The sequence below is a fragment of the Buteo buteo genome, chromosome 1 (assembly GCF_964188355.1).
Source record: "Buteo buteo chromosome 1, bButBut1.hap1.1, whole genome shotgun sequence".
Lineage (NCBI taxonomy): Eukaryota > Metazoa > Chordata > Aves > Accipitriformes > Accipitridae > Buteo > Buteo buteo.
Window position 1 is genome coordinate 47,495,333 of NC_134171.1, and position 27,917 is coordinate 47,523,249.

The window sequence follows — 27,917 nt, forward strand, 5'->3', positions numbered from 1 at the left end:
AACAGCTTAGTAAAAACTGGTGGCCTTTTTCGTTTTGGAAATCTAGCAACTAGAAATAAAATATTGAGTTGAAAATAACTTAAGTAGAATAAAACTGCCAATGGCTAACAGGGAAAGCAAGCCCACTGCTGGAACTGGAGGGACAGACAGAAAGTCATGGGTACCATTCTTACTTTTGTCAACTGAATTAAAAGGTAGAAAGAAGAAAGTTTAGTGCACACTGCCTTTCCAAAGGAGCAAATTCCTCCTGAATTTGAATATATCAATCTAGCATGGAGAGAGACAATAAGGTTTTTTAAATAAAGTTACTGATAATTTTTTAATGAGTAGCTCTTCCTTGAATAACTATGCCTTGCAATGCTTGTAAAGCAACCCAGACTGAGAAAGCTTGAGCAAACTTCCATTAATATTACCGTCTAATTCCAGTTTAACCCCAAAATGATTTGGGTTTACTATAAGAGTTTACTTTAGCTCATGTACATACGTATTAGTGATGGGCAAAACTACTATGGACATACTACCATTCTAAAGGTAAATGCTGGCAATCAGTGACAAAATTGTAAAGCTCTGATATCATTATTAATATTATTATTACCATTGTCCCCACTGGGATGCCCTGCTCAGCTTTGATTAACCTTGCTCTTTCTTCACTTTTGTCTTCCCTTTCCTGACAGCACCTTCCCCACCAGACCTGGTGGAGTAACAACATAACAAAGTTTTTGTCCAGGAGCTGGCTGGAGCAAGCCACCTTCCTTCTTTCTGCTCCACGCTTGTCCTTACTCAGAAAAACAAAATTACCATGAAAGTGGGATCACCAGGGATCAGAGTGTTGGGAAAAGGCTGTAATTGAGTAGGCACCCTTGCACTTGGAGGGCAGGAAAGAAGATGGGTTTCAGAAACATTTTGGCTGCAACTTCCAGCATGGCATGAAGCCCTTCAGAGGTGAGACCTGCCTGTCCTTTCATAAAATCAAATCACCTAGAGACCAGGGATGGATTGGTAAGGGAGAGATGCCTGACTACATCCACAACACATCTTGAAACCACTTTCAAAAGGTTTCATACTAAATGCTCTCAATGTATTGGCATCAAATACTTTTCCTTTGGTACCGTATCAAACAAGTTTAAAACAATACCATGCATCATCAGTGCAAGGGGATAAATTGGACCCCAACAACCTACAAAGCAACACAGGTTGTGGAAGTTAAAACTACCTGGAAAACCATGGATTCTTTTTTCCAAATGATATGTGTTTCCATTTTATTAAGTTTATTGTAAATGTTTTTATAAAACTCATCAGTTGTCATTATGTTTGATAGCAAAAGCTAAAAATAGAGTGCCTGGTGTCATAACTGTAATAAACATTTTTGATAGGGAGAAGTACATTGGTAGGAACCAGTGAATATTAATTTCAAGATTCATTAAAAATGTTGACATGAGCAATACAGAATTGATCATTTTTTGTTTGATTCTCAGGCACGCCTAGAAGGCAACTGTTTTTATGCACAGACTGATTTACATACAGCTTTCCAATTGCATCTTGCAGCGCTGTGTATCCATAGGAAACAAGGTCAAGTCCAAAGGGCATGATAGAGTAATAGACAATCTGAAAATACAGAAATTGAATTTAAAAACAGTTTGAGCTGCCATGTAAGTAGTAGATGGCAATAAGAAAAAAAATCACAGGTGTTTGTTTTCAGCTTCTAAAATAGCAGAAAAAATTAATTAAACTTATAATAAAGAGCAGTTTGAAATTGAGCTATCTCTGGTAGTCCAATAATAAATTTTTATAGAGAGTTTTAAACACACAGCAGTTCACAAATTAGAGAACTACTAATACATGACAAAATACATATAAGTCATAAAAATAACTAAACCAAAGTTCCATACAGAACAGAGTCCTGTCTCCAGCAGTGGCCAGCGGCAGACTCCTGAAGAAGACTATGACACTACAGCAATCAGGAAATGATATTTCAGCAGATATCCAGCAGTCTCCCAAAAGTTGCACCTCAAGGACTTCCTAAACCAGAAGTGATGCTTCAGTATTTAAGGGACCTCGACAGATTTTTTTTGCCTCCAAGAAGCTGCTCTGCTTTCAGTTGCTTTCTGGAATCCGTGTCAACTTTAATCATGCACAGCATCCTGCAGCAAGGAACGCCGTAGCTAAGCTGCACACACTCTAATCATCTCCTTTTATCTATCTGGAGCCTGTCTCATAGTTCTTTTACTGGAAAAGAAGGTGAAAAATCAATGTCCATCCATTCTCTCTGTGCTATTCATGATTTAGAGACCTCTATGCTACCACCTCAATTATCTTGTTTTTTCTTGTGTGAAAAGTTCTGCTTTGCTTAGCTGTTATTCACAAGGATGCTGTTCCATGCCTTTGACCATACTTGCCTGCGTTCTTGCAGTGGGAAGACCAGAACTGCACCTTGTATTCAAGATGCAAGTATAGCATGAATTTATACAGTGGCATGACATTCTCTTTAATCCCTAATACTTCCTAGAATTCAATTCACTTTCTCAACCAGTACAGAGCCATTAGCTGACATTTTCAGAGAACTAGCCATTATTACCCAGAGGGTGTTTTCCTAGCTGGTAATAACCACCTCAAAACCAATCAGTTTTTATATAAAGTTAGAATAATTATTTCCCACATGCATAATTTTCAGTTATTTACACTGAATTTCATCTCATACCTTGTTGCCTAGTCATTAGATTAATTTGTAATTCTCACTGTTTTCTCTTACCTTTACTATCCTGAATATTTTGGCATCATCAAAAGTGCCTGCCAATTCAGTTTTCAAGATGATTTATGTTGAACAGCACAGGACCCAGAAGAGATTTTTCTGTGGGACTCTACTGCTCACTTCCCCTCATGTAAGCACCAGCTGTTTACTCCTACATTCAGTTTCCTAATTCTTAGCTGTTTATGCAGGCAACAGCTTTCTCTGACATGCATTTTATCATTCACATATTTTGATAACTGGAGATTCGTTTATATGGGTAAGTATCTCTGTAAACTAAAAATACAAGGCATAGCAATTATATATTTTTAAAAATGAAAATCTTAGTAGCATGTCACCAAACCTCAGTGCCTCAAAAAATTAATCTTACCTGCATACATATAATTTATGAAGATAGTGTATTATTAAAATCCACAGAATATTTTTAGAGGACAACATCAATTTCAAACTTTACTGAATTTGGTTACGTTATTTGGAAGTTTCAGAGAAGAATTTTTCCATCAGAAACCCTTCTATTAGTATTAACTCAATATTCACTATTCACTAACCTAACCTATTGCCTAAAATAAGCTCATTTATGAACAGCTGCAACCTCAAAAAATATTTGAAAAAATTATCAATGTTTCATTTAACATTTGCTGTTTCAAATGAGAAGTTTCTTTTATAGCTGAAAGTGATTTTCTATTTTGAAATATTAATTTCTACAGACTTCAAAACCTGCTACAGGAACAATTGAAATCAGAACCAGGACCTTCAGAGTGAGCCAAATTAAATGCTTTGATTGCCCAACATATTTTCTTTTCTGATCAATATCTGCAAAAGTCTTGAGACTGAGTATTCTCATCCTTATTTGGAAGGGGCAAAAAAGAACCCAGACTCTCCCACCTTCTTTCTTTTTTCTAGCCAATTCTAGTCCAGGACAAAATAGCTCATGTGACCATAACTTCAGAAGTGATTCCCTCTTAACGGTAAAGTTGCAGTATATTCAGGTAATCATTTTTTCCTCTATCAGGGCAATATGTTCCAATTCACACCAGAAGAAAATTCACTCACTGTTAGGAAACTGAGCCTAATCTCTACAAATCATTGTGTCTATTAACTCTCCAGATCTGTAATTCACTGTGACATCCTTTTTAATCAACCAATTTGCTATTTTCAGTGGATGATTATTTTTATGGCATGGTGTATACCTTTGATAAATCAAGTCAAACCACGAAAAAGTATGCATTAATTGTAATGAAATTAAACAATATTTTGGGGTCTTCTGAAAAAAAACTACATCCAGTAAGGCACAGAACTTAATCAGGATTATGTCCCAGTACTTTTACAAAAAATTTATATTCACAAATTTTGTAATTTCTGCCTTTCCCTATATCATTAGTAAGTAATCATCATTTTCTTTAGCTGACATAGAAATTCAAGTGGTGTGCAAATTATATTGTTTTGCTGAAGGCTTTACTTCAGATATCTTATCCATTTCATTGTGCTTCCAGGAATCTAAGCAATTATCAAAAGGGTTTAAATTTTGCTTCCAATAATACTAGTTTACTTAATGTGTTAGCTTAACATGACATAAAAATGTACATACACTTCAAATTTCTCGTACCTGCTGTGCTATCAACTGACAAGTTTTAAAACATCTTCATCTGATTTCTTTACACACATTTAATTTATTGTAGTATTGTTTACAAACTGTCATATAAATGTAAATATTAGTCATAAACTGTATTACATTACTAAGTCTAACACAGCATATATATCTCATATCAAGTCATTTGAAAAAAGAGTAGTAATATATCTATAAAATACCTCATGCTGACTAGGACATCTCCATCCCGAAATATAAAAAGAAGGATATTTTCTTGTGTGACATCATGGAAGTTAGCATTTTTTTCATTTGCAAAGAATAAGTCTGGCTTCCAAAGACATTTAAACATAGTTGGGTCCACTGTCAGCGTATCTGAACCTCTCCAATCATTGGGCAGTTTGAGTCTGGGGTCATTCCACTTCTGTCTTAGAAAGATGTTGACTCTATAATCCTGATGGGAAGAATACATAAATATTAGACTAGCCAAAACTCTAGCCAAAAACCCACAGAGAAAGAAAACGATTCTATCAGACTCTGAAGAGAACAACAATTTATGCCCTGATTTTTCTATCACAAAGATGGTCATCACTGTTCAAATGACACTAATAAGTGTTAAGGTTAATAGACTTTACTACAAATAGGTAGATGGTCCCCACCCGAATCATTTTTGCATCCCCTTGATAGTAGCCCCCTGTTTCCTAGGCACAGAGAAAAGCATGCAGCAGGGCAGAGGGAGGCCATAGCTTGACTACCCTAAATTGTTGCAGGCAGCAGGCTCGGTTATCACTTCTGTCAGGATATCCCGTGAGTGTAAATTCCAGCTTATTCTCCATTTGGTTAAGCGGCACACTGATGGCAAAATATTACACTATAAAAGCAAAAAACAGACCAGGTAGATAATAGATTTTACACTACACACCCAGAATACAGCCTCAGACCCTGTAACAGTTATTTGGGATTATTTTGGTAACCGAGGAAAACTGATGCCAGCTTGCGACACAAGTACTGAGGTAGCCTGTATGAAAGCAGAAACAGAATAGGTCTCAAAGAGACAAAATCAAGGCTTTACACAGAGGAAACTTCATTCTGGATTCAGCAGGACTCTTGCTTAAGGATGGACAGTAGTAGAGCCATGCTCAGTGAGAACCTAATTTTGCCTTTGGGAATTGGAGTAGCATGTGTCTCAGGGCAAAACGATACCCGCATGTGTTCTGTCCTTAGTGAAGGCTGTGTGCATCCAAAGGAAAAATCTGACCCAGTATGTCAGTTATGATTTTTCAGTCTTACCTCTAAGTCTTTTTGCTTTTTACATTTACATTTAAGTCAGTGCCTCTTTTTTATGTATATGTAAACTAGGCAGATCACATACAGAAAAAGAATAAAGGTATTGTTGAAATAAAGTAAAAAAAAAAAACCAAATAAACCAAAATTCTATATGTAAGATAACTTCTATCTCCAGTCATCCTAGTTGTCTTCTACGGTGTGTTTTGTTTCTTCATAATTGTCTATTAGGTACCAAGCATCCTGAGATAAAGGCTGCGTCTTTTAAAGCAGTGAAAACAGTGCTACTGCTTTACAATTACAGCAAAATGCTAGAAATCAGTGAGTTCTCAACATATTTTTGGTTTGTCAATGTATTCTGCATAACAATCTGATTTTATAAAGTTGTTTATTTTACACATTAGTGCCCTCTTTTTTACACATTTTTCTGTTGATAAAATATGAGTTGTCTTCTGTTGTACTGCAGTGTATACAGTTACAGCCCAAAGCAAATGCCATGTTGAGAAAGTCATGCTAACTCCAACAAGAACGAGTTCACTTGGCTAAGACCTCATGCAGAATAATCTACCCTGTTGATTTATCCCATTAATTGGAATACGGTGCCCACTTTCCCACATCCAGTCCACCAGTCAGATTAGCCCAGGTATTTCTTTATTACGCTATACTGTGTAATATTTTGCTTTACTGCATTGTAAGGAAAAACAAAGCATCAAGACTAAGTAGAAAGAACTGAGGTGATATTTATTAATATGCATAGTTCTGAGAGATGTTACTGGCTGGCAGTTTGTTTTTGAAAAAATATGTAGTCTGACTCTGATTTATACAAAGACCTATATTATCTTGTCAAAGTAAAGAAGAAGTATAAAATAATAGTTAACATGAAGTGACTTTGTACTGGAAGGCTCTCATAGAGAAGCTTCAGAACAGGAGGGAATTCAGGTCATTATCTCAGAAAGCATTTTTTCAATTTTACGTATATAATTGAAAATTTACTTTACTTGCTTCTTGTGAAGTTCCCATTCCATATGCACTTCTTGTCTCAGTGAAAACAATTACTTTAAACCATATGAGATAAATACTGCATACCGTTCATGCTCACAAGCATTACACTATTCATTACACCAAAATTAATTTCCCCATAAACAAGTGCACTACCCTAGTTTTAACAAAATAAGATGCCTTCTCAAAGCCATAGGCAAATGATAAGCAGTGTCTACCACTCGCCTTCAGCTTAACCATTCAGAAGGAGATGTTTATATCACTGAAAAGCAGAATGCACTGGCAAAATAAGAATTGGCAGTAAGATCAGGTGGATGCTATTTTATTTCCTTCCTTGCTCTATTACAAATGAACTTAAATATACCAAACAACAGGATGTTGTGACATTTTAAGAGCTTGATTCTGTTCCCATTTAAGTAATTGGAAGAAAAATCCCATTAACCTAAAATAGGCAGGTTCAGACCTACCTAAATGACTAGAAACTTATGACAGGGAGTACTTGGAGAGGAAGGCCGCCACATACTTGAGGCAATACAGAAAACGTAGAAGGAAGCAAAGAGATGTCAGGATACAAAACTGTGGTTAGCCAGACAATGATGTGCAGAAGGGCTCTTCTTAGAAGAATATGAACTATTACAGCATCTGGTAGCAGTATAGATTATGATCTGGTAAAAATCTATTTTGAAAGAAGTCTGCAACCAGTCCTCTCAAATTTTGGCAACGAATTTTAAGATTCAGTATGTGCACTACAGTTAGGTTCAACAGGGGCTGAAGAAGTGGTCTGCATGAAGCACATGGTCTTCCTCCTATACATTTTACAAACATTCTTTAAATATTGCAGAATGATCAGCATTTTATAATAAAGGAGAGTCAAATAGCAATTGTCGTGGTTTAAGCCCAGCTGGTAACAAAGCACCACGAAGCTGCTCGCTCAGTCCTCCCACTCCAGCCCAGGTAGGATGAGAAGGAGAAAATACAAAGAAAAGCTCGTGAGTCAAGACAAGGACGTGGAGGGATCACTCACCACTTACAGTCACAGGCAAAAAACAGACTCAGCTTGGGGAAGAAACAAAATCAATTTAATTTACTACCGATCAAATCAAAACAAGGATAATGGGAAGTAAAACCAAATCTTAAAACACCTTCACCCCACCCATCCCTCCTTCCTGGCTCAACCCCACTCCTGCTTCTCTCTCCCTCCTCCCCCCCAGCGGCGCAGGGGGACGGGGAATGGGGGTTGGGGTCAGTTTGTCACACCTTGTCTCTGCTGCTCCTTCCTCCTCAGGGGGAGGACTCCTCACTCTTCCTCTGCTCCAGCGTGGGGTCCCTCCCACGGGAGACAGTTCTCCATGAACTTCTCCAATGTGAGTCCTTCCCACAGGCTGCAGTCCTTCATGAACTGCTCCAGCGTGGGTCCTTTCCTTGGGCTGCAGTCCTTCAGTCACAAACTGCTCCAGCGTGGGCTTCCCCATGCAGTCACAGCCATCTTGGGGGGCATCCCCCTGCTCTGGCCTGGGCCCCTCCCCGGGCTGCAGGTGGGCATCGGCTCCCCCGCTCCCCTCCATGGGCTGGGGGACACAGCCTGCCGTCTCACCAGGGCTGCAGGGGCATCCCCTCCTCCCCCGCTCCTCCTCCCCTCCTTCCTCACTGACCTCGGTGTCTGCAGAGGGGTTCTTCTCACATTCCAATCCCCCTACTCACTCACTGCAGGTTCCCCTTCCTAAACCTGTTCTCCCAGAGGCGCTACCACCGTCGCTGATGGGCTCGGCCTGGGCAGAGGCGGGTCTGACTTGGAGCCGGGGAAGCTTCTAGCACCTTCTCACAGGAGCCACCCTGAGGCCCGTCCCCCGCTACACAAACCCTACCACACAAACCGAAAACAGCAATTAAAAACCTTGAAACTAGGGGCAGGGGGTGGAAGAGATATTTATCAGCGTTAGAGCTAGGAGGAACCTGGCAGGTAAAAAGAATCACAGAAGGATTCTACAGGGCTTTGTTTTCCCATGAAACTCCAACAGAAGGCAAGTTGTTCTCAGGGAGGTTGAAAGGGAAGGCATTCTAGGAAATATTTCAGATGAAACCTACTAAACAGTGGGCATGTGGCCAGAAAAACTCCTCAGGCCAGAAACCAGGCATAGCCAATACATCACCCTCTGCAAACTGGAGCACACAGAAGATCATGAAAGGTTTTTTCTACATGAACTGCACTCATACAAAGAAAAGAAGCATAATAAGCACTGTCCTTTAATAAAGTAGAAAATGGCATCTTTAAGATTAAAACAAGGAAACTGAATTTTCCTTTATATACATAAATATTAAAAAGACCTTTCTGCAAGGTTTTAAAGTAAAGAAGGAGGAAGTGGTGTTTTGCCATTTGAGTCAGTGAAGAAAGGTTACGCTGCAAGTACAAACCTTGAATACAGATTCTGTAGACAGATTATCAGCACAGCTAAAATATTATAGCCCTATGGGTATTTATACCAGAAAGCATCTTTCCCTAGGAATCCTTGACTGGTCATCCAGTCTATAACAGTTTCTAAACGTGACATAATCACCATATTATCCCACAAATCTGCAGTCTAAAAAAACATCTGCAAAATCAGAAGCAGAGTTAGCATGAGGATCCTAGACAAGGAGTCTAATGGGCTAGAAGGAAACAAGTGACAGGATTCAAAATAAAGGAAGCTTACTGGAAGGTACCCACCCTGGTATAAGCTCTTCCCATTTTACCTGTACAAATTCTTATTCTCTCTGTAGTTAACTGATTTTTTGTTTAGTTTTTCCAGGTAACTTGTTTGATACATGTGGGACAAAGTCATCATTCTCTCGAGTATTCAGCAACACAATATGAACACTACCCTTTCTAGACACAGAGCAAACATTTGCCCTTCAGTTTCTTCACAAGGGCTTGATTAAACCAATACAGGCTTCTGGGCATAGGATCCACCCTATGGGTCCTATCTTACTTCAAACCAATATTACTTCAAATCTGTCAATGCTTTTCTATAAAGAAAATCCCTTCTCTTTTAAAACTAAGTAGACTCTACCTCAGTGGGAGGTAATCTCTACTCTTTCCTATTGAGGGTGAGCCAACTGCATAGCTAAGAATGCAATCATCATGGGACCAGAAGGACAGAAAGCAAAAATAATTGAAAATAATTTTGTGGGATTCCTGATATACATGAGGAACCATCAGAACCAGCCACCATGATGTCAAGATGAGGGACACTGTGGGAGCCTGTTGACTAGTTAGAAGTTCCAGACATTAAGCCCAGAGTTGGCTATTTCAGAGAAGGGTCTAAGAGTGGGATACAGGACATCTTGTTGAAGATATTTCCTTCTGCATCTCTTTTAACATCCTTCTGAACAAAAGAAGATCAGCATGCCAAATGGCCTTTTCTCACTGGCACTCTACACATTTGTTTGTTGGGCCCTCTACCACCACCTCACTGCCAATCACCTGGCACCCATGGTTATTTTTCCCCACCGTTCCGTCACCCAAAAGAAGGAATCGTCCCTTTAGCGTGGCTAAAACAGGATGCTTTACCCCCATGTAGATTTTGCAAAAACCTATGAATTCAGCCATTACAGCCAGAAGTGGCACAAGAGCCAAGAATCATCATGACAGTTCATCAACTGAAATACTTAGAAATATATTATTTCACAGATTTTGGTACCAGTAATGATAACACTCCAACCAGTTTAGTAGCTTCTGGTAACTTTAGAGACAGACAAGAAATCAGTATGTCTCGTGATTCACACAAACGCCTGAGACAGCAGAGATGTAGACAGCCACTCTCTTCTCCAGCACTGACCAACCTTTTTCAGCAGTTCTGTCACTGCCTGCAAATATCTCTCCTTTCTGAATGCAAGAGGCCCCTTTGGTCCTTCACAGACTTAGTGCCTCAGCTCCAGGAAACACTTTTCCTGTGATTCTGGATGTAACAGTTTTTTCCTAGTTTAAGGGACTTGCTTCTACTATCTTATGCATTACCCAGACCATCTGAAGACGAGTACCAGCCTATCCCCAAGAGGGCAGTGGTTCCTGAATGTCCATAGGACCCAATGCCCACTGCAGCAGGAATAGTTTCCCAACTGCTATGTGGAAGAACAGATTGACCATTTCTTTTGTCAGCGCTTCCTGTGATACATTAAGGCAACCAAGAAGTAATCCACACTTCACATAAACATGCTTAGCTATCATGGTGATTGGCTGGATGTAGAAATCTAAATAGAAGCATAAATTAAAGCAAGGATGGTGTCTGAAGTTCTGAAATATGGAGGAGAACGTGACTTATCTTACAGAACATCCTAGTAAATTTGTGAGTGACCATATCAGGAATTCACAGACAGGCATACATACATTGCTGCAGAGAGCATATTTAATTTGAGGGGGGAACCACACTCCTTACATTCATGTTTTGTTACTATTTGGATCTGAGTGAATTGTAAAAAAGGCTCTGTAAAAGTCACTTTTAAGAGCATGCAATAAATTTCAGAAACTTGAAAGGGCCATCTGGCCTAATATACCTGCCATCTTAGACAGTTATCTTACTCCTACTTTCCTGCTCTTCCTCCCTGCCCCTCTTTAAACTTCAGTCCCCTTTTTGTTTTCAGAAATAAATCTCAGCGTATCTTCAGCATACCTACATTCTTTGTTTTAATATCACTTCCCACTAATGCCATTAGTTCACTGACTATCATTTGCAATCAAATCTAAATCTTTATTCACTCCTACTTAATAACACAGAAATTTCTGGCCAAGCTGTTCAAAAGCTGTTTCAGCCATCACATATGTTTAACTTTGAGCAGCTCTGCAGTCCTACTGAAATGTCATTAGGGTATCATGTAAGCTGGTTCTGAATTTTAAGTGGGTACTTACTTTCACCACCAAGAAAAGGTGTTTTATTATTTATTAGCTGTATTATGGTTTATTGCTTCTGTGCCATTATGAGTAGGAATGCTGCCTTAGTCACAGCACTGAAAAAAGCAGCCTGATTTTGCAAAGTGCCTAAATGCTTTGGATGCAGCAGATCACCAAAGTTATTTCTAAATGGGATGCTCAGGGAGCGCGTCAGAACTCCCACTCTGAGTGCATGCCCTGGCTGTGGCTTCCCACGTACTGGTGAGACATGGTGTACTCCCCTCTTTTTTACACAAAAGAAAAACCCTGATCAGGTCAGAACACCTTCAACAATTACATGTCATTTTTTTGGCAATATTTTTTATAGTATTTATTGGAAATACTATTGCAAAAAAAATCATCAAGTCCCAAATTATTGGAAAGGGCTTTGCTGAAATGACTTCTTATTTTGAAATAGATTTTATTTCCTAAAGAAACAAAAAAAGTCAAAATTGTAATGAGGATTATTTGGTGCTGTTATTGACATGTTGACATTTTCTGACTGAACTGGAAACACATTTTTAAAAACCTCACTCCTCGTTTATCTCTCTTACACATTAAATAAACAGGAGTAAGAGTATGGTCATTGATGGTCTACTCCTTTAGTCCTTCTCCTTCTATTCCTCCACGATTTACTCCTATCCTCAGGTCTACACAAAACAGAGAACCTGTATGCTTCAGCCTTATGCATGTATGTTCTTTTTCCCTATATAAAGTCCTAGTATTTTCTTTAGTAATACACCAAGCAACCTATATATTAACTCTCAGGAAGATTACTTAATTCATGCTACCAAATATGTTCTTCCCCTGAATTTAATAAATTATGGAAATAAGTGTAATTCTTGCATCTTAGAAACCATGGATTTGCTTTCATATACATCAGATTCTAAAAGCTATAACAATCTGTGGATGAATATAGAGTGAAATAGATTAATAGGTTTATGGCATAAAGAGCAGTCAGTCTATCACTAACCTCATTAACTCAGTTCTCAGTGTCCACGATCATAACAATAATTTCTACTTTGTAGTTCATAATGCTCAGCTTGAATTTTAATTTAAAAATAAAATCTCCATGTGTGCTATATTAATTTCCTTTCAGTCTTACCATAGTTGTCTCTTGAATTGACCCAAAGCTGTTAATGAAGATATTGACTGCAACATCGACTGGAATTCCTTTAAAAAAAAAAAAAAAAAGATTTCTAGTGAACTGCACAATCCAGTAAAGGTACATTACCTTTCATTTAAAGCTCCTTTATAATGGTATCACAATTTGAAATGTTTTTTTATAGGGTCATACAACTCTATCTTTTCAAGTTAGTATATAACAGTTTTCAAAAGCTGTGGTTTTATCTACTTCCATTGAAAGCCAATAGAAATCACAAAAACTCTTTTCAACCTAGTGATAAGAAAACAGAAAAAAAAATAATACTTAGTCCAGAGTGCTAAGCTTAAAGCATTTCACAGATGACAAATTTGAATAATTTTTGAATTCCATGATTTTCTGTTGTCACAGAATGCACAGTCCAGTATTACTTTCACACATGGTTTAATGGATAGAGGTAATTCACATTTCTAGCAGCAGACACTTTTAACTGTCAAGGTCATGATGATGATCTATCATCCCAAATTACCTGTTTATGATTTATGATGAGACGTTTACTTATATTGTAAGAGGATACTTCTTTGTGCAAGTCAAGTACATAACTGTAAAGTATGAATACAGGCAGATAAAAATTGCTGCATGCAGCTTTCACAGCTATCTTGCCTTGGTGCAAGAGAGTTGGAAAGCTGCTCTATTTTACAATGGTTACCAATTTGCCAAGAAAAACTTCTAGAAGCCAGCAGCTGTGAGGTTATTAAGATGGCCTGTATTTTTTCCTCTTTTCCACAGCCAGGATTCCTGTAGTTGAAGAGGGATGGGGTGACAGCTGCTACGTTCGCCCTCTGTCACCCTGCGGGAACTGATTGGCAGTCATTTAATCTGGTGTTAACAGAGAGTTATCACGAAGCAAGGAGAAGTGGCCTGATGGTTGTGAGAACTAATTATGGTCCACTAGTTTTATTTAGCACCTATATGTTGAGTGTCAGTATGTACATTAGATGCATGTATCTGATCTCATTTACACTGTTATGAATACTTAATTTAGTGGTTTCTTCCTATTTTCAGCAACAAAAGAAATATAAGAATATATGAAGACTATTTTCACAAAGTAAATACAGTACAAAGTAATATATGACTCATCTTATAGTTTGCTCATCTGCATAAAATATTTTGGTGTACATTTTACATAAATTCAAACTCATTCTCTTGGTTCACCAGAAAGTCACTAAGATAAATTTCACTTTTTTTCAGTTAAATCAGTTTGTGTTTTGTTGGGTTTTTTTAAATCAGACCAGTTAAGTGTGATGCTTTTGGTTATGCAATAAGCATAATACTTTGTTTAATGCCTGATGTGTGTGACAGAGCACCCACCACAACACTAGTAGCCAAGAGTGTACTATCTCTTCCAGTTTTGAATAGGAAGTGCCATCCAAGAAAGTCACTCATGTGTGAGGAACATTTCAACATGGGCAAACCACTTGTCAGAAAATGTTCTTTTTCTTCCACCTTCCTGTGAGTTAACATTACATGTCCTCCCTTCTCCTTCTGTCCTCATTCCTACCAGACTGCCAGCAGGGTTATCAAAAATATAAAGAAATCTGCAACATGCTTTGTGATTACAAGCTGATCATGCTGAAGAACAGGTAGAACAGAGGCTGGACATTTATTCTTTGTGACAAGGCTCCGTGCTGAAAACATATAAATATGATTCTACAGAAAATCAGAAAGAAGCAGGAAAATTGCTGAGAACTGAGTTTAATACATTTATAAAACTCAGTGAAACAGAACATCTGAAAATGGTCTCTTCAAAAGCACAATAAAGATTATAGATTTCCAAATTTCTCAAACTATTGATATGCATGTTAAAATATCTCTTAATGTACATTTAATTAAATGTAAGTTTTAAAATGAAAGAACTGATGTATGTAAACTGCAGTGTCTGTAATGCAATAAAATTGTCTATGTCTTTTTCCAGCAGGGAGATAATCTAATTCCTGGGAAGTGTAACTTAGAGCTGTATGAGTTATTAGAGGTTTTGCAGAGAATATGTATTCCAACCTTTTCTGCATATGTAAGGAAATCACATTTGCCTACCTGGAAGATTCCTACATCTGACTACCAGGGAGATGTTTTAAATTTAGAGAAAGTGTTTAAATTCATTACCTATTTGAAACCCCAAAGTGTGTAAGCTGTATTACTAACATATCTTTAAAGGATTTAATAACTGTATGGTTTCCAAATAGTGATATTGCTGATCCTAATTTTATAAAGTCATCTTAAAGGATGTCTATAGAGAATTTCGATGTTTTAAAATACTGTAAAGTGGAGATAACACTAAAGTCTAACTAAAATGTAGGGATAAAAAGACATTTAAAAAACTTATTCTATAAAGTCTAATTCTATTTTTAAAAAACCTTTTATAAAATAATAGTAGTAGTAGTAATAATAATAATAATAATGATAATAAAGCATCACATACTATTATGATCATGAAATCCTAACATATTACCTTTCAGCTCAAAAGGTTAAGTACCTTCTGCAGTTTCACACTATCTAGGGAAATTTCCATTTTAAAAAAAATACAATACAGAAATGTAGGTTGTGAATATTATCTCTATATAAATTTTCTAGGTGTGAAAAGAGCAAACGTTAAATTCTAAAGATTAAAAAAAAGGCTGAAATATCTGACAAACCTTTGAAATTAGGCCTTATCCTGGGATCATAACTGAGCAATAGCCTATTCAAGATATTGCTGGTAGAATTAGCAGGTACTCTTGCAAGGTCTTCAGCTGATTGTTGGCTGTAAAAAAAAAAAAGTGCATTAGTTACTATTAAGACAGAAATAACTGTGTGCTTAAACTTAAGTCATTTTAAAGTCATGCCATAAATGCCATTTCACAAGCAAAACAGGTTCGGTATTTCATGTTCCACACTGGATAGCCTTCTTTTCCTTGTGATGGTTCAGTATTTTTCAAGAAACTATAACAAACGCGAAAGCTCTCCTATATAGCTTTAACTGTTAAACTTGGAAGTAAATAAACTGCAATTCACTAATTGTTCCCTTCCCTCCTAACATAAATATCCAGAGGGACATGATTTCTTCATCAGTAGAAAGCAGCCACCTGGACTATTTTTAGTGACTGTCAGATTAGGAACATAAGTAAACTGACAGCCACTTCATAGGTGCCAAACCATGCAGAGGCTTTTGGCAGTCTCCTGCTCTCGCATGCCAGCGCCAGCTATTCCACCGAGAGCTGGAGCCATTGCATAATCTCCTTGTCAAGTGCTAATAAAAGCATTTTTATGGAAAACGAGGCCTTGGACTCTCCTCTGATTTTGCAGGGGGAATTTAAACATCTCCATTTACCTTGCTGTTATTGTGCTGGGAGTTAAAACCATTGCTAAAATTAAAAAGAACCTGTGACAGGTAAATGTAACTACAAGAGTAACATGAAACTGAGTGTAATAAAAAGAAATAAGGGTGCATAAGTCCCCACCCCATGTACTTTAAGCACCTAGCAGGCTGATAATGTCATGTAAATGAACTTGTATGTTGTCTGTAGAAGCTGTTCAGTGGTGTTTTCTGATTTTGAATCCTGTCTTGTAATCACTTTTCCATCCTTTTTATGACAACTACTCTGCTGACTTTCTGTCATTATAATTTAGTAACCAAAATGCCATATAAAAATAAGACAAACACCCTACAGAGGCATAAGTCATATGCATCAACACTATTACCTCTAGCAAACAAATGTATGAAAATATTTTTTAAAATTATCCAGTTTATTTCCCAAATGTTTTCCATAATCAGTATCAGCTGTCATTGCCTCCTTCACCCTGCTTAATTTCTTTTTTTCATTATTCTTTCTTATATCAATGTCAGCTTGACAGACCTATGGGTTATTCTTTATAACACCTTGGTTCACTGCTAGTTTTCTTCTCATCCTTCAGTTTCCTTCATGTCCTCTGGGACTTCTGTATTATCCAAACATTTACTGAAGAAAATATTAACTCTCCAAAAGGCTTTTGGCCAGTTTAAAAAAAAGAGTTGCATGAATGTATCAGACCTCCTGATTTTAAGATGTCCAATTATAGTAGCATCTTCCTCATTGACTACTGGGAAATAAATTAATTCATTAATAACTGTCACCATTGCATGATATCACTATTTGATTGAAGATCAGAGACGAGACCAAATCCTAGCCCTTGCAGAGCTTTTATGAATAACCCCACCCTTAAAATCAACTGTTTTAACTCAAACCATAAGGGAAACAACAGGAGCAAATGAACAAGATCTGCTGCCTTGGTAGCACTTACTATGCCTTCACAATGAGATTTAATCTACTCAGTTAACATTTAACAGCTAAAATATTTATAAATAGAACTATGAAGGAGTTACCTATTATTAAAAACTTGTCAACCATTTATGAAAACATAACTGCATTCTATTCTCTAGTCTCCTTGATACCCTTTGAGCATTTTATCCTTCAGAAACAAAATAATCAGTTTTCTGTTTTCCCTATTGTATTCAGGATATTTCTGAAACCTAAAGCTGCACATCTGTTCAACTATTTGTTCATATTTGCTTGACGTTATACATGAAGGAGAAAAGTATATCTAGAGTCAGCTTCGATGGTAAATAACCACTCAACCCTCCTTGAAATTTCGGACTACCCACCAGTCATTAGCAGGATTAGTATGAATTCTGAAGGCTACCCAGAGATACAGCTACCAAAAAGTGTGTATCCATGAGTATAGTTTAAACTATAACATACAGGACAAGAAAAAATTGTACAGTGGCTGCAGTATATAATTCCCCAACCATCTCTTGCAAATGCACTAAATCCTCTGTGGTATTTAACAACCACACAGGTGAACTACTTGTTCTGTCAGAACTTATCCAGAGATAAATGGTCCACTAATAACACAAGAAATTTTTTACTTTTAGTAACGTATGTGAAATTCCACTAGTATGTCCTTATTCCGTGGACAATAAACCTCTGTTAATTTAATATAGAGGGATTAAACAGCAATAGGTGTTCTAACCCCTTCGAATAATTGATAAATTCACCTTCAAACAATTCTCCCGGGGTTGTGTTTATAGCTTTTAATATTTGACTTCGATTTGGATCATTATGCAAAAGAACTAATTTATTTCCTGAATTGGTCCGGCAGTTGGACTAGATGATCATTGTAGATCCCTTCCAACTGAAATATTCTATTCTATTCTATTCTATTCTATTCTATTCTATTCTATTCTATTCTATTTCTGTAATTTTGAAATTTGTGTTCAGTTTTCAGCGATGACCTTTACCAATGAACAGGTTGCTACAGAAATATCATAAACCAGCTTTGTATGCTTTTCTTGCAGTTACCACTAATTGGACAATAGGAAAACTTAAAGTTAAATGTTAAGATTATTTTCCATTTTGTAGCAGGAACACGACAGAAAAGAATGTTCATTTAACTATTAAAAAGGCAGGCAAACACTCTGTACACTATTATATCTGATACAAAAAGGTTCATGGCATTGCTTCCTTACAAGTCACACATCTGAACATCTAAAATATCTACATCAGATGCCTACAGAAACTATATAAAAGGAGGGTCTCCTTAACACAGGCAATAGGATTTCTTTCTAAATCATATATGCCCAGTATTAATGAAATATCAAGACAAAACCAAACAACTAATGAACAAAAGTAAATCCTATTTTTTCTTTAATTTCTGCTATGGATTATACAAAGAAGTTCATTAAATAGTGATGATGGTAATCAGAACCACATAGGATAACATGGACACATCAATTAAATACAGATGCTTCTAAAATGCAAAGAGGAAAAGAGGAAAAAAGTCTAAGAAATTAAATGAGTGAGCATCAAACAGCAAAAGAAAGCCAAATAGAGCTGACAGGTTTATTTGTCTCTTCAAGTACGAGGAATAAGGTGGTAGTTTTGTGAGATCCGAGTTGCACTGCAGAAATATGTTAATACAGATATCTGCTCACGCTGTTTATTCAAAGGTCATCCATGAATTAGGCAAAGGAGTTTTACTGCACTGGAAAGACAGTGATGGGAAGAATGGGCAGCAGTACTGCTTTCTGGTAAAGAACATCATGATCACATCTTCCGCAAGTTTTTGGGTAGTGTTTTGAACTCATACAAGTGTAATGCACACACTTTTATCCTCATTTATATAAGAACCAAGTGAAATACAATAGCATTGGCTGTTCTGAGTTGGGAGAAGCAGCACAGAGAGTCAGTAATTGGTATTTTTTAAAGGTGACTTTGAATGAATTGGTTAGAATAGCTACTGGAAAAAAGCTCTGCTGAGTGCCAGTTATATTTTTTACCGTAGTCTTTTACAGCATGCTGTCATTGAACTGCCATCATTGAATAGCACTCATGTGACTAAACATCGTCACAAGGACTGGATTTCCTTCAGAGAGCCTTGCTGATCAAAATGCCTAAATTTCACCTGCAAATCAATACATCATATGTGTAGCTTTTGGTGAGTTAAGAGGTTATGCCACTTTCAAAGTGACAGATGAGCAGAATGACTTAACGAAACAGTGAATGGGATGGGGTCGGTGCTTGGAGAACAGGTTGGGACTACTCATGCCACAAAGATATTTACCTAAAGCCACTACCACCCCGGCTTAATTGGCCGCTCTGGAATGAATTAACAATAGGCAAATCCATAGACTACATAAGAGAAAAAGAATTTGAGCTGAGATCTCCCTTCCTAAAAGAAGCTGTACTTCAATTTGCTGAATGCTATCTGACTCCCTTATAACAACACTCACACCAGTTGAGAAGTTACTTACCAATTTTTCTTATTCAACCTACAATTTTCACATTTCTGAAAAGCTGATAACTAGCCCAAAATTTCCCTTAGATTTCCACCAGTTGCAGTCTGTGTTGTAATTTTAATACATTTATTTCAACTTGCGTTGAATGTATGCGGAGCTGCTGGAAAGCATTAAGTGGAAATGCAGTAGCATTCTTCATAGTAATTGATGAGTTCTAAGCAAGATATGGTAAATACCAAAGGGCAAGGGAACAGAACTCTCACATCTGCTATAAAGGGAATTTAAAAGCAAGTAATAGTAATAATTCTTGCCTTAACAAGAATTTTGCCCCCCAAAAAATTTTGGAAAAAAACCCCAAAAAACAAAGCCAAAGAATGATTTCTCTTTTTCTGCAAAGAAAGAAAAAACAAACAGTATTCTCAAAAGTGTTTTCACTTCTACAAACAGTGTCCTCAAAAGCCAGAAAGAAAACAAATACAGTTAGTCTTTCAGCATAATACCTGTGTGTGATATGACTAGCCTCTCTCTGGTGTTTGGGAGGTTACTTCTGGTATCACTGACGAATAAAATAATGACTTTAAATACTGTATTTCACAGGACATGCAGTAAGGTGTCCATCTCCTCTTCCACTGCAGGTCTACACATTTTATCACTGCTTTGAAGAACATGATTAACATTTTCAGCTGATGGCAACGGATAATTATTTTCATAATTCACTAATCAAAATCCAGAAGTTTAGATAAGCAGATATGCATGGCAAAAGGAAGCATATATTACACTTGGTTTGAAATTTATATAGCTTCGTTACATTTGTGTTAAGCAAATGTGTCAGAAGACATTATATCTCTATGGGCTGTCACGACATTTAGTCTCAGAGCTCACTGAAGTGAGCTTACACTGAGTCCTTATCACACACAGTGCTACAGAAGGATGACTGGAGAAAAGAATATAAATGATATTCTGCACAAGTGGGAAGGAGAAGCTTCGCTGTTGTATTCATTCACCTACTGCCCTGATCCCTAGTCTTAAGATCAAGATCCCATTATGCTGAAGAATCTCTAATTTTAGATGAGAACATGAATATACTTTTTACTTATGGCATGACAATCAGGAAAAAAAAAAAAAAGGCATGTCACAGGGATGTATTCACATGCCATTTCATAACACACTGCAGTCCAGACAGTCAGGTTGCGTGCTTATTGTATTGTTGGTGTTTGCTTAGAGCACATAGCTTGGATAATCTAGCATCAAGCTTTGCCTGCATAGTTTTAGATTACTGTCTGACAGATAAAAATACATACTCCAACTCACACTGTTCTGTTATCTCCAGCAAAATTTCCTATATAATGCTGAAACAATAGATTCTAGTACAGTTTATCTAATCTATGTGATGGAAACTGACATTTTAGTCATAAAACATGGCAATGTATATCTGAGAATGATAAAAATAAGTTTGGGGAAACACAGTACCTGTCATCTCACCATATACTGTAAGTGCTATTTCTCTGATATAAACAATCAGTGTTCTGATTTGCAGGCATTTGATTTTTGGAGTGCAATAACTCAAAGCACAAAACCAGGTTAATACAAATCAAAGAGCTACTATATAATTCTTCTGAGTGACGTCTGTGATCTCTAGTATGCCTAATAGCTACGTTTTCAAACCGTACCGGATGACATCTCCATTACTAGGGAGGATAATTACAATGCCTCCAAAGCAAAGTAGTATCACTCAAATTACATTAAAACTATGGAACTCTGAATAACTGTTTATGTGTCCTCACAAATGTAGCTGACAGCTAAACACCTAAAATTAGATATGTAACCTCAGTACCTAAATTTGGAGGTAATCCAGTGTGGTGAACAAAGAGAAAGGTTCCTTCATAGCAGAAGTTGAAACAGAAACCCAGACTGGGCACCTCAAATTGTGAACCCTGAATTGTGGAGGTGAAATAACTCATCTTTCATCTCCTATTGTAGACAGACCAAAGAACACAGTCTCCTAATGTGGGCATGTAAGCAACCTTCCTGACGTTGCATCGTGTGAATAACTCAGTTAGTGTCACTAATTCAGTCCTTGTCTAAACCTCTAAGTCCAGCTTTGGTTTCACACTCAGGATTGCCAGGGTTGGACACCTTAAGGGGTGTTTATATGGTAATCTGAAGTGCCTTGTTATTCTCTAAACTTGAGAAAAGCAAGCTGATTTATCTGCCTGCCACAGAGATGATAGCCCCCAAACCAGTAGAACCAGGTCAGTATGGTACTTCATCCAGCCTGACTAGTACTGCTCACAGCAAGCTCACAGCAATGCTTCCTTTTCTTAAAATTAGCTAGTTTGCTCCTATCTTAGGCACTTCTGCATCCTACTGAAGTTACCATCTAAGCGACCTTTGTGCATAACGGGCGTCTTGCTGTATCCTGATACTGCATGCAGACATGAAACACGATGAGCATTCAGATGTCTAAGCAGAACCACAGACTTTTTAAAAATAATTTATCCACATCAGTTCCTTGTCCCAGTCTTTCTTCAAAATGAGGTAAATACTGAGACAATGCATGGATCTTAGTAAAAGCCAACCACCTTGTATGGTGGTATAAGCGGAGATATAAGTGGAAAGTGTAAGTGGAGATACATCCTATATAAGATCCATTTAGTGGAGCTGAGAACAGAATTTAGGCCTATGGTTTTCTTTGTGCTTAGGTTTAGGAGGTGTAATTTAACCAGCAGATCCAAGTATTTTCTCAGTCTGGGGGTTGTATATGAAATACAAAGTCTGTAACTTTACCACACGATTGTAGCATCTCAATCACTATAGTGTTCAGAATGGAGTAAACACTGCTCGCTGAGAGGATTACTGAACAACAACCAGCCTACCATGCTTAATTACTGTTTTACAAAATAACTTAGGTTTTGCTTATATAGCTTTATCTTTTACTCCCCAGTGCATTTATCAACTGTGAATACAAATTCCCAAACCTCCTGGAATGTGGCCCTATCTGTCCAGGATCATGGCCTTCCATGAGGGTTACATGCTACAGAATAATTAAACCATTGACCAACTGCTGTTACTATGGGGCAAAAGAATTTTTATAGGAACCACACCCGGGCTCTGCAATGTACTTATCTTCAGAATGACTGTGAGATGTAACTGCCTCCAGAACCAAATTCAGGCTTGTCTTTCAACTTCAGTCCTTCTTCTCCCACAAACTGTATCAACCCTCCCATCATACCTACAAATGAGAATGTTCACAAACTATCAACAGTGTCTTCTACAAGATGGGAACGAAGACAAAGATGATTCCACTTTCCCACCATTGACGTTCAGGGGATGATCACATATTACAGATAGAAAGGCCATGTATACCCAAACGCTTGATATAATTTAAAAAAGGTCTGTGGGAAGGTGGAGAGGATCCAAGATACAAGACACACTTTGAACTTCTTTAGTCTTTGTGGGAAGAGCGTGTCAGAAGCTGACAGTTAACCAAGAGAAATTTTAGGACAGACTTTCATACAACTCTATGTTTTAAACACATCAAAGGCTTTTTTCCCCAGTTCCACTGTCTTTTGCTGTTATTTTTTAAAAGAAGCTGTTTATTGAACCTTGGCATCTGTGACCTTTCTAAGCTTCTGCCCTGGCAGATGGCACAAGCCATGTTTTCTGGAGGGCTTAGAGGGCCATTTCACAGTTTTTGAAGTAGCTGATATGCTTTATTGAATACAAGCCAAAATATGATTTCTACTCCTGCTTTATGGGTAAAAAAGTCTCTATAGGTATCATAGAGAATTTAGTTAATCATCTACATGGATATAAATCTCCATGTGGAAAAACACATAAAGGTGAGGAGGGATGCTATTTTAAAAGGACAGTCTTGCTATCCAGATAAAAGAATGAGATTTAGTGATTGAGGTTGTACTCTTAGCATTGCCATAGCATTAGAGATGCTGTGGGATCTTCAGAAATGAACATCGTGCAGGTGAACAGCTGAGTCATACTAAAACTGTAATTAACAGGGATAGGTGTGATTAGGAGCACAGTTGTAACTGATTTTGTTAGCTGCTATTTGACACTCTATGCCTTCTCTAACACTGTCATAACTAAACTTCCCTTTCCTTACAATTTCATTTGTCTAGAGATCTTGCAAGTAGCTTTGAGCAGAGACCTTCTGGGCTACTAAGTATTGTGGGGATAACAGCAGAAGCTCAAACTTCATAAAAAACCTGAAGTATTTATCATGACTTAACGAAAGGAAAAACATTTTTCAGCAGTACTCTTAAAAAAGTCACAGCAAAGTGTCCAACATATTTACCAGAAACAGGTGTTATGAGGAATTATGAAGTTAGTAAGAAGTAACAGAGGTAATACAGCTGATGGGTAGTCTATGATCAAGAAAGAGATCAAGTGACTAAATCCATCTATAGCTATACTGAAATCATCTGTATTCAGTATAGTGAATTTCAAAATAAGCTTTATTAACAGAAGACTGTGATCCACAAAATTTTTAATTTTTTTCTTGAAGAGGTGGACCTGTTCGTGTTTCTTTTTTTTTTTTTAATATATTTTCCATGGAGACAAAAGGCAAGACTTTTGTTACACTAAAGCTTTATATTTTATTGCACTATGCATCTGTGGAAGCCAGCTTCTCAGATTTATGCTGCAAAACTCCCTGTTATAGGATTTTAGCCCTAATATATCAATTTCTTTGTTAATCAGCGAACAATCAGGAATCAGAAACAAGTATAATTACTCTGTGTTTCATCTGGAAAGTCTGAGGTAAGAAGGAAAATGATCTAAATGTAAGATGTAAAATCTTACATCTGTTCTAAGCAAATATTACATCAAATAAGAACCAAATGATTAAGCATCAGCTTCATTAAAACCCTTGATAAAAAAGCTGGGAAAAACAGTTTCAGAAATAAATGAAAATCAGATGGCCAATCAAGCCACTATCAAACAATGCACTGAGAAGTACAGCATTATGAATAATCACAAGTAAGAGGTTTTCTAAGATACAAAATAGCTTTCCTAATTGAAGGAAGCAAGTATCTGCTTATGAGACAATAATGAACTTTTTATTGGGTTTCTAATCAGTTTGTTTCCAGCTTGTTCTAATAGTAGTTAACATCATGCCAGAGGGGCACATTTGGCGAAAGGCTTGTATTCTGGAGAGCCATAAAAGGAAAAGTTCAAGTATGCTCAGTTTTCATACAAACAAATTCATGCTAAAGTCCCAAACCAGTCTTATAACCATCCATTTCTTAACATCAAACTAAGGAACTCAGGCAGTAACATCAGATTCAGTATAAATCTTTCCTGGAAAATTATTTGCATACCTTTGAATTTCATTATAAAGCTTGTAAAGAGAAGACTGTTCCTTATATAATTACTAAGGGGTTTTGTTCTCCTGAGGGGGTAAAATTTAGCTTTCACATGTTGTAAGGAAACAAAAAGCAATAATTCATTACAATCAAGCTTTAAATTATATTGGACCAGTAACCAATGTAAATTAAAGGTAGATTAAGATTTTAACTTATAAATGTATGTTTTCATTAGGAATTTGTACCAATCGATTTTATACATTATGAAAAATCCTGCTTTTTTTCTTTAGAAAAGATACAAGGCATTCTTCTAAAATATTTCTTTTGTGCTTTACTAGTAAATTTTTCATTCAACCACTTTGAGACTCTTTTTGGTCAACCCTTATGGTGTCAGTTATTTCCCACTCCACTGCATTGTGTTTTGGTTTGTTTCTGAGGAAAGATTCCTTACTTTTTTTCCACAGGATATTAAGAGTACGCAGCCTTTTTTATAACACAGAGGGTCACCAAGTCAAGAGGTTTTGTGAATGATTATGAAAAAAATGCTGATGAATGAAAGTTTGCCATCAGTAGCCTGAGTTAAGAGAGCATTAGATAATTTCTCTGCAAGACAGAACTGACTTTCATTGCTCATTCACATGAGAGGTCTTCTAGATGCCAGCCACAAAAACAGCAGTCCTGCAGCCCTGCTATTACAAGTGGTTGTCTCTCAAGCTGTGAACCTCAGCCAAGTAAGATATAGACAACTTGTTCATTATTCAGAAAATCCAACAGGGCTTACGCTACAACAATTAATTCTAGCTAGCAACACTGCACACGTGATACATCAGACAAATACTGGATTCCGCTAGTATTTTCGCAGAAAGCTTCAACTGGCTGGAATGTAAAAGTATCACTTCAAAAATTACAGCATTTATTCAATGCTTTTCAAGTATATTGGTGGCAAATGACATCATAATTAATGGTTGTAACGTCAACTGATATCAAAAAGAACAGGGTACCAAGAAATACTGTGCTTGAGAGAAAAACAAAGAAAAAATCCACCCACTTATCAAGATAAAATTACATCAATGTTTTGAATTCTAATTAAGACCAAGTCAAGAACAGGGGGAAATGCTGGCTGCTTCAGTGAGATGATGGAAGATCTGGATTCAGTTCCCAGCTGTGTAACTCTGTGTAACTCTTCCCTGCTGATGCCTGTCCTGGGAACTATGACATTTCTCCCCTTGCTACAAATCTTCATGGTAGCTCAGACCAAAAGCTCCATTCAGAGCTCAACATAACTATTCAAATGGGACAGAATAGGTAGGAGTCATTTCAGATGAGTCATGATCACATTTGAGACTTGCCTCTTACAGTATTCAAATCCAAGGATACATCTCATTTTTTAGGGTTGATATAAAAAAAGAATGAAAGCACTCACCATACGTATAAACTTTCTAAAAAGTTTGGGTTATAAATAAACATCACTGTCAATATTTAAATAGAGTTCGAACTTTAAAAAGTATTATTCAAACATTGCTTCTGTCTTGTTATTCTTTTTTTTTTTTTAGCTTGGAAAAAGTCTGTTAATGTTGAATGGCCAGTCTCATCTTCCAGTCGTCTTCTTTTATGGTCAAAGAATAAATGTGTTTAAATTTGTCTAAACAATTTGATCATTTCAGACACAGAGCTTTTCTACACTTATTGCCAACTTACTATATTCCATCAATCTTCTCCTCAGATATTTACACCATAACACTAAAGAGATGAGCAAGACTAGCCAAGAAAATGACAAAAAAGGTGCTCACAAATAAAACTTTTGCAATGACCTATGGATCACAACCTAAAACGCGACAGGCATTATAAAGAGGGAGTATTTTTAACATCAAGTAATCATAGGTATCCAGAATACATTCTCTATTCAACTGGGCAATCACAGATTTTAATTTCTGTATTTTTACAGAGACATTATTCCATAAGGGCATGCTTTGTAGCAACAATCAATCCACCTCCATAAATGTTATGTAAATCATTGACAGAACATGCTGAAGACCTTAGTTCTATTCAACATGCAATAAGAATATGTGTAGGACAAGCCTTCTCTTACAGAACTAAGCTAACCAGAAACTGAATTTCAGTACGACAGTTTTGCATCCTCCTTGCTTTTCTCAGTACACCTGCAACACGATGCTAGACAGCATAGCACTATGGGACTACATTACATGTCCCATTAATAGCAAGACACTGGGTTGGAAACCCCCACAAAGAAGGAAACAATTTACTATGGCTTAGATTTTTCCTTTCATTAAAACAGAGGACCTGCTGCAGAAGAAACACACACAGTGATGGAACTTAGCTATGATGCTGGTCAAACCCTCTTCCTCCCATTCCCACTCCAAACCCCATTCTTTCAGCAGAAAGCATCACCTTCTACTTCAATTGTCACATAATTTCCACTGTTAAAAATAGGGCAGGACCACCATCATACAAAAGCATAAAAGAAACAAGGAACATACGAGGGACATAGATATTGCTTCTTCTTCCCCTTTCCTTTCTTTGAAGACTTCTCTTTGGAATAGACTTCTTCAACCCATAAGGAGAACGAGATGAAAAAGAAAACTGCTAGTAAGAACTTCATCTTGAAGATTAAGCTTCAGAGAAACCTTTGGTCTGTGGCAAAAGAAAAGAAAGAAGTTTATGTTAAAAGGGCTAGATATGGCAAATGGGAACACATACCTACAAAAAGTAAACAAATGGGTTTGGGTTTTGTTTTCAAAAGTTTCAGCTTAGTTGCCTTGGGAGAGAGAGTCTGTTGAGCTGTACCTCTTATATGCAAGCAACTTAGGCAATTTTCTGAGAGTCAAGCAGCTTCCCAAAGTTAAGAGACTGGCAGCGAGGAACAGATTTAAGTGCAAGTTTGCTCCAGTGTGTTTAAGAAGTAAACACGATGTCCTTCAAAGGCTGTCTAACTCAAAATCCACAGAAACTTGGAACAGAATTCCTCACCAAAAAGGGTCATGTATCAACTGCATTAAATACGGTTAAATGTGACCAACCAGTCATCTAACAAGGCAGGGAACTGCAAGCCCTCTATGACCTTGCACAGATAAAATAGCAATCATGCTATCTCATAGCGCTAGTTATGAGAAAGGCTTGCAAATTTAATTTTATGCACAGAATTTAA

General features: G+C 37.1%; 1 protein-coding gene across 1 annotated transcript in view; it reads right to left on the minus strand.

Moving 5' to 3' along the window:
- GLRB (glycine receptor beta) overlaps positions 1-27,917 on the minus strand; it is a 51,665-nt gene that overhangs the window by 22,770 nt on the left and 978 nt on the right. Inside the window, exons 2-6 of the mRNA XM_075025589.1 lie at positions 27,250-27,403; positions 15,313-15,419; positions 12,623-12,690; positions 4,556-4,785; positions 1,523-1,605 (exon numbers count right to left, since the gene is read on the minus strand). Coding sequence (XP_074881690.1) covers positions 1,523-1,605; positions 4,556-4,785; positions 12,623-12,690; positions 15,313-15,419; positions 27,250-27,371 — 610 coding nt within the window. The 5' untranslated portion in view covers positions 27,372-27,403. The remainder of the gene's footprint in view (positions 1-1,522; positions 1,606-4,555; positions 4,786-12,622; positions 12,691-15,312; positions 15,420-27,249; positions 27,404-27,917) is intronic.